This window comes from Channa argus, chromosome 18, assembly GCF_033026475.1.
Source record: "Channa argus isolate prfri chromosome 18, Channa argus male v1.0, whole genome shotgun sequence".
NCBI lineage: Eukaryota > Metazoa > Chordata > Actinopteri > Anabantiformes > Channidae > Channa > Channa argus.
Genome location: NC_090214.1, coordinates 9,209,142 through 9,230,976, shown reverse-complemented (window position 1 = coordinate 9,230,976; position 21,835 = coordinate 9,209,142). Strand labels below are relative to the sequence as shown.

General features: G+C 38.7%; 1 protein-coding gene across 2 annotated transcripts in view; it reads right to left on the bottom strand.

Annotated features, from left to right (window-relative positions):
* Window positions 1–21,835, bottom strand: part of LOC137103714 (astrotactin-2-like) — a 232,417-nt gene that overhangs the window by 60,314 nt on the left and 150,268 nt on the right. For both annotated transcript variants that reach the window (XM_067484310.1, XM_067484309.1), the window contains 2 exons: window positions 15,266–15,432; window positions 12,949–13,137 (listed from right to left, as the gene is read on the bottom strand). In XM_067484310.1, coding sequence (XP_067340411.1) covers window positions 12,949–13,137; window positions 15,266–15,432 — 356 coding nt within the window. The remainder of the gene's footprint in view (window positions 1–12,948; window positions 13,138–15,265; window positions 15,433–21,835) is intronic.

The following is a 21,835-nucleotide window of genomic DNA, read 5'->3' as shown; positions in this document are numbered from 1 at the left end:
TTCTCTGTGCCAAAGGAACAGCACCACTGTTCCTCCTGTATGTTTAAGTTACTGCGCCTTATGTGTATATCTATATGCGTGTGTGTGAGACACAGATGCAGAGTCAGGTTTGGCATTGAGCTGAGTTCTGAGGTGAGCTGGAGGCAGAAGAGACCTTTTGGAATGTGTCAGAAGGGAAGTCATTAAAGTTCCAACTAAGGTGAAAAGATTATTTCTCTACTAAGATGCAAAAAAGAGAAAAGAGTCCAACCTGATGAAGGGTTGAAGAGTCAGGACAGAGATGCCAGTTTACTGTACCACAGAGAAGAGAGGGACAATGAGGCAGAAGCTGAGCATGAGGCTGAGGGGTTGAATCGTGATCCTAAGAGATGGGGTGCTGTGGCCTTGATGGGCTTGTTGGCTGACAACAGTGCTTTGATATGTATGTGTGCGGCCACAGAGATCCGGTGCAATGCAGATCGTGGTGTGGGGAGGGTATGTTAGAGAGCTCATGGCAGCTGTGGAGAAGCAAGCTGAAAGAGAAGCTAAAAGAATGTCAGGGTAAAGGACCAGGAAGACCAGAGGGACGGATGGAAATGCTTTTGTCTGAAATACAGACACAAAGAATGACATTTTTTCGCTTGACAGACACAACACAGCAATGTCAATCTTTTACGGTCAAAAACTGGACCAGGTCTTGTTTCAGCTTTTCATGTGTGCCTCCAAGTAGAAAAAAGTGATGCTGGCATCAGTAGACTTCCTGACTTGCCTACATACTGGAAAAAAAGTATATTAAGCTAAAAAAAAAAACTATTCCACAAATGGTTTAATAGTTTTTAAAATATACAATGGCACAGCTGCAAGTGCATAATGCCAGTTATGTTCATGTGGTGTGCATTCATCAGTTGTCCCTCCCCAATCTTCGTCTTCCACATAGACACGAGAGCAAGAAAACAACCAACGGAAAATGTGACATCCAGCATGACACAGCATGTTTGTAATTTCTATGGCTGCCATGCTGTTTGGATTCATCCCTAAATGGGATAATTACCCAGCATTTGAAAGAAAGGCGTGCAACAAAAGGCTGCGCAGACAAAAGAAACAGGGCTTTGTTTAAAACAGTTATCTTCATCACAAAATATACACAATATGCAGTATGAACAGCGACGAACTGAAAACACAGTCTAGAATGTTCATTTAAGTTTGAATCCAAAGTTTATTGTTATCCGTGTTATTCCTGCCATTACTCAATTATTTAAAAGGATGGATCACCTACAACACTTTTCTGTTCTAAACTTCTAGTGTTATTCATGCAAACAGTTTGTTCTTTTTCCACAAACATTTCTGCCCTAGTTCAACCCGATACCATTACCCATAAAGCAAAACATACAGTGCAGCACACACAAGTGCTACAAGCTATCGATGATGGTCTGCCTCCATGTTTCTTTTGCTCTAAATATATACATTTGATCACAGGAGTCCTGGAATTGTCACTCTGAGTTTAAGTGTGCGATGCTGCATCTTGACAGAATCATCTGGTGTGCACGTTCTTACCATTACAGTGTTAATACTGTTAAATAAGCCATTATGTCTGTGGTCTTCCACATTTAAAATTAAATAAGGCCTGATAATCATCTTGTTTGCACCATGCATTAGTCATTTGGCAGATGCTTTTATCCAAAGCCACCTTCAAGTGAGGAACACATTCACTAGGACAAACCTGGGGTCATGCGGTAAATGGTTTAGTACCCAAAGTGCTTTACATTGCTTCTCATTCACCCACTCACACTCACAATCTGATGAGGGAGCTGCTGACCTGTACTCAATCGAAACAAGTGAAGGGTTCAGTGTCTTGATTGACTTGTGCCAGGAGGAGTCGGGAATCAAACCAACAACCCTGGGACTAGTGGACTACTGTTTCCCCTCCTGAGCCACAGTCGCACCCCGCAACTAGGAATGGAACTGCAGGTCAATCAGGTTAGTGGACACCCCGTTTAAGTACTTGAGCCATATTGGGTAAAATTTGGGAGAATTGACACTTTAACAACTAAAGGAAGAAAGAGGAGATTTGACATTTACATTCATTATTAAATGAATGTAGCTGAATGATATTAGTATGCCATATAATTTCTGAATTAAACATTAAATGTGTACTTTCACATCATCAATCAATCCAACTGGCTCTCCTCCTGTCGTTTCTCTATTGCTTAGAAAACGCTGCCACGCTTGCCCTTGAGAGCCATCCACCAATTTGTTGGACTGCACGATCAAAGATTTATGAGGGCTGGAGTGGATAGCTGATCCAGTTGCATGTAATATGCTTAATAGCTGTAATATCTGTTATTTGAATAAACACTTGCGAGTGGGGCCTGTTGGATGAGTCATAACAAAGATAAAGCACCCGGTGTCATCCAGGGCACAGGCCCCAGATGAAGAATTAAAGTGTTATTAAAAGGACAGCATCCAAAAACTGGCTTATTCGTATTGTAATAAAACAATCAAAGATGCTTATCTTGAGACTTGTGTTCTAATCTCTTATTACAGCAGCAGCCACAGCTCAGTTGATAAATGATTCCACTGAGAGAAAGAGAACTGTTGACTTTTTATGGCCAATATTGATTAAGCCTGGGATTTGAAGCTGTCAATGAAACCGCCTCTGATGGAAAATGCACTACAGAGCTTCTGATTATGTACGTGAGTGACTGTGTGATTGTCCGGCTGTATGAATGGGAGCTTCAGTGTGGCTAACGAGTCAAAGGATTACTGCCCAGCAGGCAAAAATTGGTGCCTGTCAGATGCACTACAAACATAGCATGTTTCATATAAAGTCAAATTTAGCCAGAAAAGTTAGTAAAATGAAAAGCGTCGGTGCAGGGGAGCAGGGACATGTTGAGTGAGATGATATGAAAAGTGTTACAAGTGTTTCTGGTTGTACAGTATTACATTACTCATCGTTTTGTTCACGCTATCCTCTTTAGACGCACACACACACACACACACACACACACACACACACACAAACCACTCAAACTCACGTTTACTCCCTTGGGTCACGCATACAATTGAAATACAGCATGAGTGCGCATAGACATTAGTTTTTTGTACCTTGATATCTCTGTTGGCCTGCCTTAGGAAATTGTGGAAATGAACTCTGGTGCCCAGGAGCATTACCATAGAGATGAAGCTTGGTAATGCAATGACTGAGGGGGCATGCGGATCAGCTAACTGTGGAACTGATTAGAGCCATTGCTTTTCTACTTTTTATTATTCCACTTGCACTTTCTCACTTTCTCTAAACTCCCCATTGGCGTCTATCTGTCCTAACAATTCCCGTCTCTCTCTATCTTCCCCCCTCTCTTTCTGCCTCCCTTGTCTATTTCTCGCTCCCTCACAGACACCACAAAGTTACGAAGAACCAGCAGTTGCTGACAGACTCTCGTGCCATCACACTGAAAACAGAGCAGCGCTTTCAAGACTTTGACAGACAATGGAAGGTTCTTCCTAATTTTGAACAGCATTCATGAGAGCAGAGCAGTTTAACCGTTTTGCATTTTGTCAATGGAAGACAACACAAGAGGCAACAGACACAACCGATTATTTATTTTATGTCTTTTTGATCAAGACAGTAGAAAAAACTGCTTCTTCAAGGTTTATGCTGCCAGAAAGGTGTCTATGAACTGAGAAATTCACAAGCAGCATAAAGACTAGAAGTAGCTCACATCAAAGACCTTGATGCACACGTGTTTTTCTGAGATTTTACCTACTTAGAGCGGGTGTGTGTATCTTTGTAAGCAAGTTGTGCATCCATCACCACAGTCAACATCCTTCATCTACCCGAACACACCCACTTATGTAAAAGCCTGGTTTAGTTTTTTGCCATCCTTACTCATAAAAGACACTCAGTGGACATTTAAAAGTCTCAATTTCTTTTCTCAGCTTTGTGGTTTTCTATTTCATCTGCAGTAATGGGGAAAGATACTGTGTGTATTCTTTTATTACTGTGTAATTACTGAGATATGAATGGCATGAAACAGTAATTAAACGTCATTATGTTATCTGGTATTTTGTCTATCAGTGTGATATGACTAACTGAAAAAAAGGCTGGGTTTTTTTTTTGTAGTCCCAAAATCACAGTAATGGTAATTTTATAGCTGCCACTTTATAGCAGGGCCTTTCAGAGGTGAGTGTGGGTGAATATGTAGCAAACTTTAAACAGCTGAATAAAACTGAAAAACTGCTCAGAACTTCTATATATTATGAATAATGTATGGATAGTAAATTTACAGCACAAGGCAACAATCTTGGAAAAGCAGGGCAGTGGGATGGGGAGAAAAAGCATGGAGTAGGGGAAGAGTTGAGGTGGATAGTAGTCCAGAGGGAAGACAAAATTACAAGCACTGCCACCCTGCGGTTAAATGCAGAAGAAGTAGTTCATTATTTGATACTAAAACACTGAGCCACTAATTCAAGACTTTGCACTTTTCCACAAATTACCCCATGTAGTCTCCCTTCGGAAAAAAGCGGGAGGCAGTGGAAGCCATTTTGGTGAACTGGCATAGTTAGAAACCCCCTGTGAGGCAACTTGATCAGACTCTGAGAGTTTAATGCTTTATCCAGCATATTCTCATTTTTCGCCCTCTAGTCTACAGTGGTATTGATTCACCGGCTGCTGCACATGCAAGAGATTTAAGAATCGAGCACAACAATAGCACAACAATAGCATCACCACCTAAGCTGACTAAATGCACAAAATCAGTGTCCTTGTGTCCTTGTGTCTGATATGCACCAAAGCTGCAATACATAGTTTATATAACATAGAAAACGTAAACCTCACAAAGTAACAGTTTTAAAGAAGTAAGTTGGAAGTGAATTTTGCAAAAACCATTTGCATAATACAACAGAGCATTGTGTGATTTCAAAGTCTCACAGTGGAGAAATTATGGAGCTGCTTAATCAATGTAAATGCCTTTTCATTGTAATGATTAATTACCATATTAGTTGAAATAGACAATGAAAAACTATTTTGACTGGACTACAGGTGGCAAACAATATCAAAAATGAATCATGAATTTCTGTCTGTGATGGTACTATATTCCAGAATCCTTCATATCTCTATAAATATTATTAGGACTGAATTCATTGACAAAATAAGTATTTGATAAATAAAATCAGATGAATATCAGCCCCAATTGTTGGACTAACATAAGCTAATAGAATGTAGAAACGTACATAATTACATATTACATTACAGTCAACAGCAAAAAGTCTAAGTTGTTGTTCTGCCTCCTCATTCTGTCCCCCCTCCTGTTGACCAGACTAATTTTATGACACATATGTTTAAAGAGGTTTTTTTTTACTTCCTGTATTTTACACTGCATTTTCCTTGCCCTCCCTCACAGCTGTGCTTGATGTCTGACTACTGCCTCACAGTTCAATATGCTTAAGCCTCATTTATTGCAGTAGTGCTATATGTTTTTCCTCCGTCTTATTTCATTTCTCTCACAGTTACTCTCTTCTAGTGTCTCACTCTCTAACTTTTGCAAAGCTTTGCTCTTTTGATTTAGCCTTTTCTCTTACCATTTATTTCCCAATCCATTTTCCTTCTCAGCCCTTATCACAGCCTCTACCAGTCCAGCTCTCTCTCCCTCTCACTCTTCAGTCAAACAGCAGGTAGCCAGCTATAAGCCTCTCTGACATTAGCTGATATTAGGCTAGGGTCCATTAGGTCCTGCCTTGCCATGTGAGTTATTGAGCAGAGAGTGACTGCCTCGGGAATGATCACACTCGCATATGCATGTGCACTGACTCACACAAGAAAACACATACCCACACAAAGGTAAACACAAACCCACACAAATGTTTGAGCACACACATGCAAAGCCTGTGCAATCTCCCAAACGTGCTTACCTTATGTCTACTGACTCACAAAGATGGAGGAATCACTGAGGCTTTAAGAACCTCATCTTACACATGCAGCCGTTTTGCTAAATTCCCTCTGTAAAGGCATCAATATGCATATAAGAACCAAACTTTCCAGGAAGCCAGCTTCTGTAATATGTGAAGGAAGGTTAGCTGTTAAATTATATGTTAATTGATCAGAAACGTATACAAAATATTTTCTACTTGTTTCAAGGGGCAAAATATTTCAGTCAGGATTCAATGAATCGAGACTTTCTACTTAAGAAAGGTAGTATGCATATAAAACAAAGTAAAAAAAGTCTATTTATTGTTGGGAAGATTCATAAAAAGAAAAAAAAATGAAGCTAATTGAAATGAAATATCCCAACCTATTTTATAACAGGTATTGACATGTACATCCATCCATCAATTATCTGTAACCGCTTATCCTGTTCAGGGTTGCAATGGGCTGGAGCCTATCCCAGCTGTTGATGGGGAAGAGGCCAGGTACACACTGGACAGGTCTCCTGTCTGTCTCGGGGCCAACACAGACAGACAACCATTCACACTCACATTCACACCTATGGGTAGTTTAGAGTCACCAATAAACCTAAAATGCATCTGTGGGAGGAAACCGGAGTATCCACATGATAAAGAGGATATCCAGAGCATGTGAACTAGCATCGCTCATGCAAAATGTTATGCATGTGTTTACATCTACATAAGACAACATTTTACTGTAAATTATTATATTCATAGGATTCATAAGTAGGAACAGGTAACTCTGCATTTTAAGCTATAGCGTGTTTCATGTTATCGCACAGAAAATATTAGGTGTGAATAGCATTTGAGTGATAGGTTTAATCTGACAATAATCTGATGTTAAAATGACCTTAAAATGTTCCAACGATGTTGGATTTTACAGCTTTGCTTTGTGGTTCTAGCACAGGGAGTAGTATGTGTATCTCCAGTTCCCACACCAAGCTTTCACTTGGTGAAAAATAAATGAGCTGATTCTGTCTTACTGTGAGTATCTTCAATGTACAACTTCTCTCGCTGAACACAGTGGAAAAAATGAAACTGTAACATAAAGGTAAGTTCTCTACTAAAGTTTAAGTACAGTGTATGAGAGTAGTTTAGAACTGAGTGTCGCGACCCTGTTTGTAATGCAGTACTGATTTCAAGCCGGAGCAGTGATTACACTGATGGCATCATCAGAGATTATTTCAGTTATAGAAAAACTTCTTCCACGGAACATAACACATTACACAGCAGCTGTACTCTTGCAGTAAACTGTCCTGTACCAGTCTTTAGTGTTCTGAAAGATTGTGGTCTGGCTTGATGGAGAAAAAGAAAGAAAATTCATTCACAAAATCTAAATTTCTGTCTAAACCTAACCACATTGCTTTTGTTGCCTAAACCTACATACATGATTTTAGAGTTGAGCTAAGGTCTGTAGTCTGTGCATTGCATTTTAGCATAATCATCCATTGATTATGTTGCCCCGGAGGCAGGACTGGCTTTAACCCATGCAATCCTATTAACTAATTATCATAATAATCATTAGTGTTTCAATGCCTGCATGTCTTTGCAAAAGTTTTTTTTTTAAAGATTTGAAACAGTGTTCCAATTACTTAGAGAAGCTACCTTATAAAAAAAAATCTCTCTGCAGGATTTCACAAATCTACCCCACACACCCACACACACACAGCATGTGCTGCACGCAAGCGAGTATAAAAAGGTAAACACTAAATTCAGTGTTGGCAGCTTAAAAAGTGGGCAAGCAGGCCACTTATTTTAGAAACAAAATTAAGATGGTTCTCATCATCAACCTTTATCAGCTTAACCTTTCACCTCAGCAGTCTGCCTCACTGTCTCATGGCTACTCATTACATGGGAAGAAATTACCTTCTAATGTGTGTTGACTCAACTCCCCAGTAGATGCTACCGTGTGTGCACCAAGGAGATAATTACTGAAAATTACACAGGAACATGGAAATGTGGCTGTGTTTATGCCTGTGAGCCTTGTGGGCTGCCAGATTCACAAATTATTCATGTTGTGGTGTCGTCTTAGTTTGAGAGGTGAGCAGGGATGAGGAGTTAGTAAAGTGCCTATCAAAAGCAGTTTGTCTTCTTTCTTTCTCACGCTATCTTTTCAGTTTTTTTCTAAAAAAAAGAAAAAATATCTTCGATGTCAGAGTGACAAAGGTGGCAAAATCACCTTCGCAAAAGAGGTGAAACTTTTTCCTCCCAACCACTGTCTCGTTTGTCACAACTTCTCACAGTGATTCACTGAGATTCATTATTGTTGTGCAACTGCTTAGAGGGAAGGAAAACAGGAAACTGCACCTGTCTATCGCAAGATGAACAAGCTTGATGTGGACAAGACAAAGCCCTCAGGGAGATGGGTGTGAAAAGGTATTTATCTCAAACAACTGTTCACAGAGTTTTATATTTATTTAAAACATTTCACATGGATCACATGACACATGTATTTTGATAATAATATGACTTATTTCTCATTATGGTTTTATGGTAAATTGTAATATACTAAAATAGATGGATTGTCCTTTGTACCACTGCAGAGCATCCATGTGGACTTATCACTTCTGATGATGTGGTGAAATGTGCTTTTCTGAGGTGAGACAAAGAGTCTGAACTGTGGAGTGCAGGGAAAGGTGATATGGTCTGTGCTGCTGCTCTTTCCCACCGCAGTTGCTTGTTAGTTGGTGGTGCATCGTGCTGTCAGTGTTTGTATTCCATGTCTAGTGGGGTCTGTTCAGGTCGACCACATTTTGGATCTGGTCTAATGAACTCTGTGCCTTTATGGGTCGTGTTTGTTCTTCTAAAAATGCATTTATGCATGTTTATGCATGATGTTTTTGAATAGGACTATTTGTTTCTCCTCTACATGGTTTAAATAGTGTGTAATACTCACTGCATCAAACAGTATATATTTATGTGTGTGTGTGTGTGTGTGTGTGTGTGTGTATCTTGCTATACTGTATGTCTCTCTCTATTGAATCACCACTACTGAAAGGTTCTTGTCTGCTATATTTGCCACTCTCATTTTACATCCCTGTATAGCACATATGTGTGTCTTTCAGTTAGATGAAGTGATGTGATTCATGTGACAAAATGTACCTTTTCAGGACTGATGGACGGTGATTATAACCACCCTTCCAACATCCACATTCACTCCTCTCCAGGGACTGTCATTTGGTTTGTGAGTATGTGTGGGTGTGTGCGCATATTCACATGTCTCTACGACTGGCAGGATGTCATTACTCTACCTATAAGAGTGCAAATGACTAAATAAAAAGAATAGGGCTCTAAGGAGAAATTGGGGAAGTAAAAAGAAAGTGTTTTTTTTCCATCAAACTTGGATGATGAGACTGGTGAGCATTTGAAAACCTGAAAATAAAGAGCTGGCATTAAAAAAAGATAATAAAATAAAAACATGTCTTGTAATTAGACAGCATCCACTGTATTTTCCCTAGGAAAATATTTACAAATGAAAATTAGATAACCCCATATCTACTGTCTGTTGGGCAGATGCTGTTTTCATATCATTATATATAGTAACATTGCAGTCACGTTAAAATAAGAGTTTTCTCAGCAGTGAAATTTGCATTAACACATGTATCTATATCACCCTAAAGCATGCACAGCATTGTATTACATGGCAATTTCAAATATGCAATTGGGATTGATTTAAAAATGTATATGAAATAAACACTCATAAATCACATGTGTGTAAACCTGATTTAAATCACATAATTTATCTTAGATACTGAATATTTCACTTTGAGGAAAGAGCTGGTGTGAGGTGTGAGAATCAGTAGACAGTGGAGGAAGAAATGAATGCAGAGCTGTGCAATAGGATTTACATCTGCATATCAAAGTAGGAGAGTGGAGGAAATGATGAGGACAACAATTGTAACGTGTTGCTAAAAATATATAGAGTATATGTACTAAGTGTGAGGTAGGTTCTTAAGGGAGCAAGTCGGAAGACTAAGCTATTGTTCTTTTGACAAAAGACATGTGGATTTGTTAAGCAGAATGAGCACTTTACTGAGATGACATGCAGTAATACACATGTTTAATTAGAGGCACAGGGAGTCAAGTATTATACTCCTGTGTGCTTAGCTTGTCTAGTTAGACTTCAAATGATGAATAGCTCAAGAAAAATATGACTTTCATAATGCTAAATAAATATGATTAAACTCATAAAACAAAAAATAAAACCACAATGGAGCTGAATACAAAATACCTACCAGTGAACAATAAATAAAACATTCCCCCCCCCCCAAAAAAAAATTTAGCGCTGAGTTTAATCATGGTTTCAGAGAATAACTGGTGCCCATCTCTTGCCTGGTTTCCATAAATGCTTTTCACGCTTCGTTTCAGATGTACTCCGCACCCGGATACATGTGTGTTATTTATCCAAAAAGGAACATAAGCCTGGAAGTGCACTTTTCCTGTTATCTGCATGTAATCAGCCAAGTGTGTCCCTAACTGCAGGGAACATGATGAGTGTGGCTGAGAATGCATCTTGCAATTAGCATGGAAATTTTTCTAGCTTCTAGGAGCAGGTGCAAATTGCGCAGGTGTAATAAAATCATTGCTGAGGTGGGAAAGAGAACGTTTAGTTTGTCTGTATTTTACGGTAAGTGTAAATGTACAGAGACATGCGATGTAGCCGCATTGCTTTAGCCTACAGATAACAAAACGACTGATTTCAGAGGGGAAACTGATCAAACATTTAATTATGATAATATTAGGTATGCAAAACTGCCTCATCACAAAAACATATCTGTCAAAAATAATTACCCGAACAGATTTAGGATTTGTTCATTATGCTATCTTCTTTTTTGCACCTTTCCCTGAATACTCAGATATGTCATTGCTTTTCTAGTCAGTCTCATGACTGCCAAGGTGTTGGACTAGTTTAAAAATATGATAAACCCCAGTGGAGCATTGGCTTCATTGCAAATCCGTCTATTGGCCATGGTTTGATGTAAGTCTGGAGCCCCACTGAGCTCTCCACTGCTTGAGGGCAAATGGCTCAAGTAAGGTCTTCATCCCCAACTTTTAAAATTCTTAAAGCCATTTGAATTTCTTTGTTTTATCTGCCAAGCTGTGCCCTGCTTGTACTTGCCAACGGGTTTAGTCCCATAAACCTTTGGGAAATAGGCTCCAATATTATGCTGTGTATTATGATGTATAATTTCCCCCCAAATCTTTTAGCTCATACTAAAAGGGGTTCAGACTTATATTTTAGTACAAAATTGATATGACAAGTGATAAACCAATATACAGTAACCTTCAAGGCTTTTTTCTGTTTGCTCTGCTTAAGTGTTAAAATCTCTGAAAGACATACAGGTATTAGCATTTAACCCTATGATACAGACTTATTTATTGGTTTATTGGTGTCTTTCAACTCACGCTAATCACTACATGCAGTAGTTAGACTCTTTCTTCTTGGGTAGTTAAGGGCATCTGTATACAAAAGATATGTTCAAGGAAACAGGAAGATGCTATTCTATATTAAAATCATAACAAATTTAAATTTAAACTACATCTGAAATACATTATATTAAGGATGAAATAACATTAAACCTAAAGCTTTTTTATGCACTTTCTGTGGAGTACTAACATTAAATGCTAACTACAAACGGTACCGGAATTATAGTACATTTCCTACAGAAAACTTTGCAAAAGCAAATTAGCAGCTTCTCCAGAGTGATCAGAGTGATTTTTCTTTAATGGCAGTCTTTTCTTCCTTCTGCACTTTTTAGAATAAACGCCCTATTCCAGTGCTGCAGACTGAAAATCCCCATCATCATTCCGGTGGCCTTTATGTATACAAAAATATCCCGCTATAAATGTTTTGAGAAGGTTATTCTTAAGGCATTGTTGGCCTTTATTGGAGAGCAGACGGTGAGGAAGCAGACAGGAAATGACAGGAAAGAGTGGGAGTCTGATAGGCAAAGACATCCCAGGCTGGATTAGAACCATAGATACTGTGGCATGCGTGTTGACCATTCAGATACTAAAGTGTTCCGGAGAGCTCAATATTATCAAATTTGATTATGGTCAAACAAGTTCTCGATACATTCGGACAAAATCTTTCAGGGTCTGAAATTATGCAATAATTAACACAGTTAAATGTGCCATGTATACAGTGGAATCCTGCTTCATAACATATTATGAGGGGCCCGACGCTGAGGACCTACAGCACAAAGATCATGTGGCTGTGGTTATCCAAGCAAAACTATCGTGACCTACAGGGCGGAACAGATGGAAAGCATTTCATGGTTACTTGAAAAACTATGTTGATATAATGTGTGCGTGTGTATGAGACAGAGTGTTATTAAATGAAAGAAAGTAAGATATGGTTGAGCATGTTTTAATGTTTTTTCTGTGCATACTGTATTTGTGCAAAGATAGACCCTCATCGCCTCTTGCTGATTATACGAGCTCTTCACCTCAAACAGCATGTGACTTATCAGAGTTAGCCAGGTTTTCTGAAGGCTGACAGTTTAGGGAAGAACTGCCTTTGGGATAAGTCTCAATCCTTACTCAACCATCACTCTCCCATCCCCCCTTTCTTTCTCTCTCTCACGCACACATCTGTACAAACACAGATGCAGCAGCCCAACAGCAAACCCTGACTACTGAAGCTCAGAGCTGCTCCACTGAGATCTCAGGCCGCTCTATCTTTCCTAACCCAAAACTGAAAAGTCAACCATTATTCCTTGTGATGTGTCTTTGGAGAGACAGAAAAATGTAAACAGTTAAGATGTGAAACAACAGTCTCAGCAGAAGACAGTGTTGTAATCTAAACTGGTGGATGGAAAAAATAAACCAATGTTTTTTCACAGAGAATATAGGGAGGAATATAGATTTTAACTATGATTGCCTACAATGTAAAAATCCTTTATTCTATAATCACAACAGTAAAAGAATAAATGTCATTTCAAAAGAAAATTAATAATTTCTATAATTGCTGTATAATAATTGCGTATCTGTGTACGTGTAAAACGTGTGTATTTGTACATTAGTTACCGGAAGGTCATTTGAAATATCTGTCCCAAGTTGACTTGCTGGGTTTTGTTGCTGTATCCATGCAGCATCTCACCAAACAGAGTGTCATTGAAGTGGACATCCTGCCTTGGGCATTTGGGTCCCTCACAGTTGTCTGACTGCAGGAGGCAGGACCGCCCGTCCCCTGCTAGTTTGTATTCCTGCACGCACCTGAGCAAGAGGGAAAAATATATGAAAATGAAGTGAAGGTACTAAATGCAAGTGATGTGGATATTAGATACACTGTGAAACCATTGCGCTACTTTAATCAACAAAGTACAAAAACCAAAAACAGAAAACTACCATCACTACACAAATTACAGTGCTACTAAACTACTGACATCAACAACCCAGCAAAAAAAAAGCACTAGCTGGTCAAAAATGTTGGTGGAGCCTTTAATTTTAGTTTTTAATCAATTCGACTCATGCTCTAGCTTTGTCTACAATGTATTGATTGTTGTAACATAGCGACATACAGGTACAGTCTTTGCCATTTCTCTACAGATTGCAGACACAAATGCTCTGCTGGAAGCAGATACCAGTGGGGCAGAATTCAGCAGACACTGCAATCAGTGACAATTATCACATTGCCTCAGCTCTGTCTGAGTATCTGCTGCTGTTAGTTGATGTTGAGGTTCAGGCGTATGTAGCTGATCAGGTCTCAGTGGAGAGGAGAACTGCCCTAAGAAGGCAGCAGACCTGGTGGAGCAGAGTCTTCTCGTGGCATAAAGCCAAAGCTAAACCAACAGTTTACTCAGTCACAGAGCAGCCCATAGCTATGCCATGCAGTGTGGGTTTAAAAGTTCTGAAATCATGATGGAAAAGTCCACTGTATTAACTCCTGTATTAATGTTGTCCATTTGTTTTTACAGTCCTTAACAAGCAGCTGGCCATTACAAAGGTGGGAAACCCATGTTCCTTTAGGGCTGCAGCCCTGCTTGTTTTACCTCCTCCTTCATGACTTGACCCATTTTACTCTTCAACACTGATTATTTATGCTACTTCAGCTATGTCACAAAGAATATGGACATTGATGGCATCATATTGATGTTTTTTGTTTACAAAAAAATCTTCCAAAGTAGTTTTAATTTAACCTTGAGTCCAACTTAGTTAGTACTGAATATATTAGAAAATGGACAATGCTACAAATCACATTTTAATACTGGCCTGTTCATAGTGTTAGATATTTTAATATCCTGGGTAAAATTATGCCAATTCACACTGCTGATCCGGCACATCTCAAAGACGATTTTAATATCTCTCACCTGTCAGTCTGCTTTGTCTGTAAAGTTTCCAGTTGCCTGACACCAGAAAGTTCCCAAGAGCTTTATATATACAAATGTTCATGTTCATAGTGTCTTCAGCAATTTATAATCTGGTATCAGTATTTCTGGATCTAGACTTGGTAACCAGATCAGTATCACAACAACCAACCCCACTGCAAAACAGAATCAGCAGTTCTAGGAACAAGCTGAAAGTACAGAATTATTATGGTTCATGATCTCTACAATACCCCTAACAAACATGGCACCAACAGCCTGAATCCACTGATCCATCCTACCTGGTGTATGAGGTAGTGGTGTTATTATAGTGTGGGACATGGCTTATATTAAATCCCTTAGTTATGAAGAAAGGAGACTGTTGGAATGAGACATTGTATCACCGATCAAAGTATGAGCACAGCTTCCACAGTCAACATATTCTATTATCACCTCGATGAGAGTGTGCGGCAAGCATGATCCAATCTTTTGAATGCCTGCATTAAAATATTCAAACCACCTGCAGACAATACACTGTACATACAATATTGATGTGGATACTATCGATAGTGTTTTCGTTTTAAGATTACATTTAAATTATTGATCATAGCATACCATTGCAATTGGCAGAAATAACCCTCTGTGCATATGAGACACACTGTTTAATGTGATCTTCATCAAATATCCTACATCACGTGTTCAACTAATGAAAAGAGATTTATGGATGTACTGAAAGAGGACGTGAAGTTCGTTTGTGAGAGAAGAGGATGCAGAGGACAGGGTTAGATGGAGGCACATGATTCGCTGTGGTGACCCCTGAAAGAGAACAGCCAAAAGGAAAAGAAGAAGAAGACGTGGTTTAACTAATGACCAATTTGTACTTATTTACTGTAAAAAAAACTAGTTCCCTTTATCTAGGTATTTCCTGGAAAAAGAATATCTTGATTGAAAAATCACTCCGGGAACCAATTTCACAAGGCAGCTTTATTTCTAGCCTGCTCACTCACACCTTTCTGTTTTTCACTGTTAGTTATTCTCACCCACAAAACATGAGCACGTTGCTGGAACTAGGGTCATCTTCAAGGGGCACAAGCTGCTGGAGACACAGCTGTTCACATCCTCCATTGAAGCCATCCGTGCAGTCAATGCCCCTGGAGTAGTCATAGCAACCTGAGCCATCCTTCATTGGCCTCAGCCCCTCAGGACACTGCAAGGAAAAGAGACGCAGAGACAGAAGTAGAGGTGGTGGGAGGAAGATGTACAAAGAGGGTTAGGAGGAAAGCATAGATTAGGAAGAGAGAGGAAGAGGGAAAGTCACAGAGGTCAGCGTGCGCATTTTAATCAGGATCAGGCAGCACTTGAAGAGACAAACATAGTAAGATGAGACAGGAGAAGTTTCAAGGCAGGAGGCTCTCAAGGATTGAAGAATGAAAGATGCCAGTTGTTTATTTGACAGATTTCTTTTTTAAATCATGGTAGTCTTTTAGTGAATAAGAGGGAAACACTGCCAATTCTTAACTTAGAATAAACACTACATTCCAACTCACTCTTTGAGCAGAGAGGCACTTTCATGTGAGGAACAAAACTCCACATGTGTTATACTCTCCTGGTGAGACACCACAATGACAGATGGAAAAGTGAGGCCGTGTGATCGTTTTTTTGTTTTACCAGTGGAAACGCTGCCCAGAACAACAAGCAAGCAATTTAGTCTATGGGCCAATATCAATTTTCATTTGGAGAAAATTAGAAGACATTTAAGTTATAAACGGTTGTGAATGAGTGGTGTTCGATATTCTAAACACAGGAGAAATGTAATCCACACGGTACATGGGAGATTAAGAGCACTGAGACTCAAGAGACTGTTGGTAAAGGCAGTGGTTCATCACAAACTTTTTATGACACAAGACCAGTCACATTTACCAGCTCCTGTGTGTACACAGCCTGAACAAAAATCACAAAGGAAAAAGTTTTTTCTAACTTTAGACCTTCAATTTACTGTTGAATTATATTTCCTATAACATAAGAAATACTAATTAGGCATTAATGCAACAACTGCAGATGTTCTCTGTAACACAGCTGCTCATTTTACTTACATTATTAACTTTTAGTATTCATAATAGCGTATACTGTTGATTTGTTTTGCATAATAAATCTCAAGTGTAAACAAAAAGGCTTCAGTGAATTGGCTTTTTTTTGCTGGCTCAGCGTATGTGTTATGAGCAACAAAATGGAGTGTTGTCATAAAAAATCGCAGGAGCCCTTAGAGCAGGAGTTAGTAACTTATACAATTAGCCACTAACATCTTTTAAACACTCTAACAGCCTGTTCCATTTAAACAGCACTTTGGTGAGTAATAACCTTTCTTTTTTTTTCTTTTTTTTTTTTTTTGCTTTATCTAGCTGTTTTCTGTATTTTATCATAAAGTAAAACACTTTCTGTAATATTTACTCAACTGTGATGTTATGGTGCAAAACATAAATGAGTGAAAAAGGCTTTTCGCACAGCATGCAGTGCAGGGCTGGAGCTCCTGGCAAATGCAAGATAACCATGTAATCGGAGGAACCAAGGGGTGGAGACAGCACTATCAACCCCTAAAACTACAATCGAATACCTTTTATTGGAAATGACAAGAGCTACACATTTTGTTCAACACTTCACTGCACTCATTTAGTGATTTTACAGTAAAAAACTGTGTTCTGCACTATTATTGCAGGTTGTACCAGCACCAAGCTGAAGGTACGTGTGAGCGTTTAGGAACTACAAATCTATAAAATATGGGTTATTGGTGCAGTGGGGACTTAAATAAAGGAGACACATCCAAAAGCTTGTTTGGGGTGAGACATCAGATGGAGGAAAAAACGGCACTCATTTCCCATTCACTTCAATGGTATAGAGATGGATGCATAGACAGTAAGGTAACTGAATATTTTATAGCCATTATAGAAAAATTTGACAAATGTTCCCTGCTGGGGGATAGAATTCAACAATCAATTCCAACTCTCATCAGCCACATGCTGAAATGTGTTATTTTTAACAGCCCATCACTTTTCTTTAAGCTTCTAGTGCTGTTGTATTGTTTCTTTGTGGGTATTTATCTAACAATTCTGCTGGTTTAAACTGATTGTTTCACAGTTTGTAGAGCACTGTTAACCACTTTCACTGAAGGCCACTCTGACTCATTGGTGATTCCTGTGTAAAATTTGATTGTGGGTGTAAGAGGCACGACGGCATACAGTACAGTAAAATGCTGTCAGTGGGCGTTGTTGTGTTTCTGCTTCATATAAAAATAAAGAATGCATAGTGCTTCTCCAAGGAAAATAACCAATTTGTTACTACTTATTGGTGTAAGTGTGAGAAAGAAAAAGCCTTTGGAACCAGAAAAAATAGGAGCTATAACAGCAGTGGTGGTCAAATGCCTTCAGATAACATGTAAGTCTGAGTGACACAGAAAATGATACCCAAAGGTGGTTTTTGCTGACCTATTCACTGCGCTTGGGTAACTTACAGGGAGGTGGAGTATGCTTCACTTTCACTGGAGTTGCCGATGCAGAGAAAAAAAATGTATGTGAACATTTCTGCCTCCTGGGTATAAAGGTGTTGAACATCATCCTCCTTTTATCTCTTACAGTTGTTTATCACCTTGATCTGTACAGCGTATGTGGTAAAACAAATGCTTTACGTGCTGCTGGCTTATGGGAAGAGAGCCAATATCTCATCATACCCCCTAACATTTTACTGTGTGTCTTAATGCCAGATATGAATAGTTTTATTAGTACAGTATTGTCTAATAAACACACAACATGAATGCTCTATGGTAGGACAATCTAATATTAGATTCATGATGTGCTCTGCAAATTCATACCTTTTTTTTTTTTTTTATAATGATGAATCATGTTGTTCTCACGAGTCAATATGGCAATGTTAGCATAGGTACACAACACACCAGTGCCCATAAAAAGGCAGTAGACTGCAAGGTTGGGTGCAAACACAAGAATCTAGAACAGAAATTGAAATAGAAAGTACAGAAAGTCAAGAATGGCTGAATGAAACGGTAAAAGATCTTCAACACTGCTGCAGCAAGTCAGCAGCAAAAAGCTGTCATAGTTAGCAGTGTTTTCACACATGCACCCACCCACCCACCCACACACACACATACACACACACACACACACACACACAGTAAGTTGCAGTTACTTATTCAATGAATGCTGCATCTGGACATCTTTTTGGTACTTCAGCACCTTGTTCAAACCACCCACTAAATATAGACGTATAGAGAAACAAATCTTTTATATCTATACATTTTGTTTCTGTTTTGTTCCCTGAAATCTGCAGCAAACATATTAAGATTTAACTTTGCAATAAAACAAAGGTCACAAAAGCAATTATTGCCTTATTTAGTAGGTTTTATTAAAGTCTACATCATGGAGACATGGAAATAAAGGCAGGGAAATCAAGTCAGGAATCTAAAGAACAAAACTGAGAAACTACAAGGGTGTGATTGAGCCAGAAAAACAAGATAATATTTGGAAAGGCATAAAACTTATTGAGTTTAGTGCAAGAGGCAGCAAGAAAATGAGCTGAATGGATGTTTTTTTGTTTGAATAAACAGCAGTTCCACTGCACACTTTTCAGTATTAATTTTATGTTTTATATCCTGACAAAGCTGACAAAGCCAGTCTGCCAGATAGCACTCTATTCTGTCAGATTTGAATTTCCAGACAGCATCTGTTGCTGGGTGCTTGGAGCGCCTTTCTCAGGTTCAACACATTTTAGCACCTTATGAGCAGTGAAATCTCAAACTGCTTGGCAAGCACACCACGCCTGAATGTGAAACCTCCAAAGCCTAGAATGCCCCCAGAGCAACATCCGTTCTCCAGCTATCAAAACGTTTGTGAAAATGATCAATGAGGAGATTTTCATACAGACAGGGAACAAACTGGAGAAAGAACAGGCACATAAGCTGAGGAAGCCACCTTAAGCTTAATAAATGATGTGTTTCGACATGTGGAATACTTTCACACTCAGGTCAGGCTTCTCTTCACAGAGGTTTCTACATTTACTTCTTGCCTCAACGAGCCTGCCTGTACTTTTCTATAACATAAACCCCAAAATTTCCAAAGTAATTATAGGAATATATGGATCCTGAGTAAGTAATTGTCATCTTTGCTGAGGGAGGGGTGACTTCTGAGTATTATGATTTGATGGTTTGGACTTACTTGATGATTAACGTTGTGATTTAAAATCCTACACTATCTCGGCTGAACTCTGTCTCTCCAATCATGAGCTTTACATGACTTCTCATTAATTATCCTCCGATAACATACTCATAAGATATGATGAATGGAACTTTCACACAAATTATATACCACTCTAAATATTTTCAGACCTTACAAAACAAATTGGTGCAGAGCATTTTAATCTCTTACAGAAATAACTGCCAAACATTAAAAAAGGACGAATGTGCAATAAACATTACACAATGTTCACACATGTGCTCTGCACAAAGTCCCATATGTTCACCATTTAATGGAAAAAAGCTCCAGTTTCAGATCCATTTACTGTAGCTCATGAATGTAACTTCCTCAGCAGAACAAGATTAGAACCATTCATCACACAGAGGCTAAGCCGTGGGAATAGCTGTCTGTATTTCAGAACTGTCATGCAGCACTCTGCAGTTGAATGAAAGGACCTAAGGTTAGCCATTAGCACAGCCCACCACGCTACTTGCTCTTTCTGCTCGGACAACTCTCCAAAGACAGGGGGGCTGGTGAAGGGGAGGATTTGCATTTCAGATAAATGAATTTCACTCAGTTCTGTGCAGCGATTCTACCATGGCAGCAAAATGAGACAGACCAAGGGATGTGATACACTTACTGAAGAGCTGAATTTTATTGACGGAGAAGTTGTTACTAGGATTAGCAGCTTAGCAGTCGATCACTCATTGACAACAAAAATTCCAGAGTTTGGCAATTAATTATTATTATGTGAAATATTTAAAAGTAGCAACAAAAACGACAATTTTACTATATGACTTTAAAATGGAAAAAACTACATTAAACTTGATGGACTGTGATGGACTATATCCTAGAGAGGTGCTATTTCACTTTCAAGTATACTTGGGAGATTAAAAGTATGTGCTAAGCAGGTTTGAAGAAATTAAAGAAAAATGTAAATGTGGATGAAATACAGTGGCCCATGTGTATATCACCCCACACAATACATACTGCACATAGATCACCCCGACAAATTAAAAGTTCCATTCTGAATGAATGCTATTCATTTTCCTAATCACCCATTAGTGCCCTCAGCTCTAATCAGTAACTGAGCATAATCTATTAAGAATTCTGTTCTTAATGATCTTGTCAAAATGTAAATGCTGAATGTTTATACTTAGTGGCCATGAAACATTTCAGACAAAGACGAAATAGTCATACTAATCTTTACTGACTATTACAATCAGTACTCATTTTCCACTGCCACCTTAGGAAATAACAACAATATGGCTATAGAAATCATGGAAACAATGGAGACAAATAAGGAAACGATATTTTGTACACATGATGTGCATACAGCATACATATCCAAAAAAAAAAAAGTCTTCAAAAGGGCGCAGCTTTAACTCACACTGACAAGTGAGGGGGGAGAATCAAATACTCTAAAAGCATATTTGACAGCCTAATTTGGTTTGGAGGTGCAGAGCTGCATGTCCTGCAGCTTCACTGCTGCTCAAATGAGTTAAATTTGGTGCAAGAATCCCCCAACCCCCCCACATAAAAAGAAAATTATAAATAAAACCAAAAAAATGTGAGGGCGTGATACAGTCCCCAGTGAGAGACTACAAGTCTCATCCCAGCTGTTTGTTTGCCACTTTTGGTTGAATTCTTAATTTTCACACACAAAACACCCATTTTTCCCTTAGCTATTTAGAATGATGTTGCCCAAAGGCAAAATGAGTCTTAATAGAGAAAGTTAGATTTAATTTGTCTGATTTTGATCCTCCAAATTTTTTGTGCGAATGACTTTTCTATGCAAACATACATAAAATATGCAGCACTTTGTCTGTGGAGATTCACCCGGGTCAGGTTCATTACAAAGGTGCTTGTTCGCTGGCAGCTGAAATTCATGAAGATGTTTCACCTCTCATTTAAAAAAGGCTTTTCAGAAGTGAGGAACCGTTTCAGATGACACTTTTTTCTTTCACTTGCACAAACATGATGTTTTAATCTTGAACGCTCATCTTCACATCTCTGCAGTTAAAATCTGCCCGCATGTGCTCAGCTAATTAGGGTGAGCTCATTCAACACGCTCAAGACTTTGTTTACAGACCATTTTGTCTGGTGTATCTTTATTTAGTGGCGACAATACAACACTGAAGCTAAAAGACTGGTTTGTTCTGTGACTCCACCAGACCCTGCGGCTCACTATCTCAGCTTGATCACGAAAGTTGTTAATAATTACTTTTTTTGAGGAAGACAATGAGACATGGATTGTTGATGAGGATTTTGGTGTGTGTTTAGAAAGAAAATATAGAACTTATAAACTTTCTTAATAGAGAGAGATTTAATAACAGCATTGTCAAAGTTACAGTAACACATACTGATTAAAAG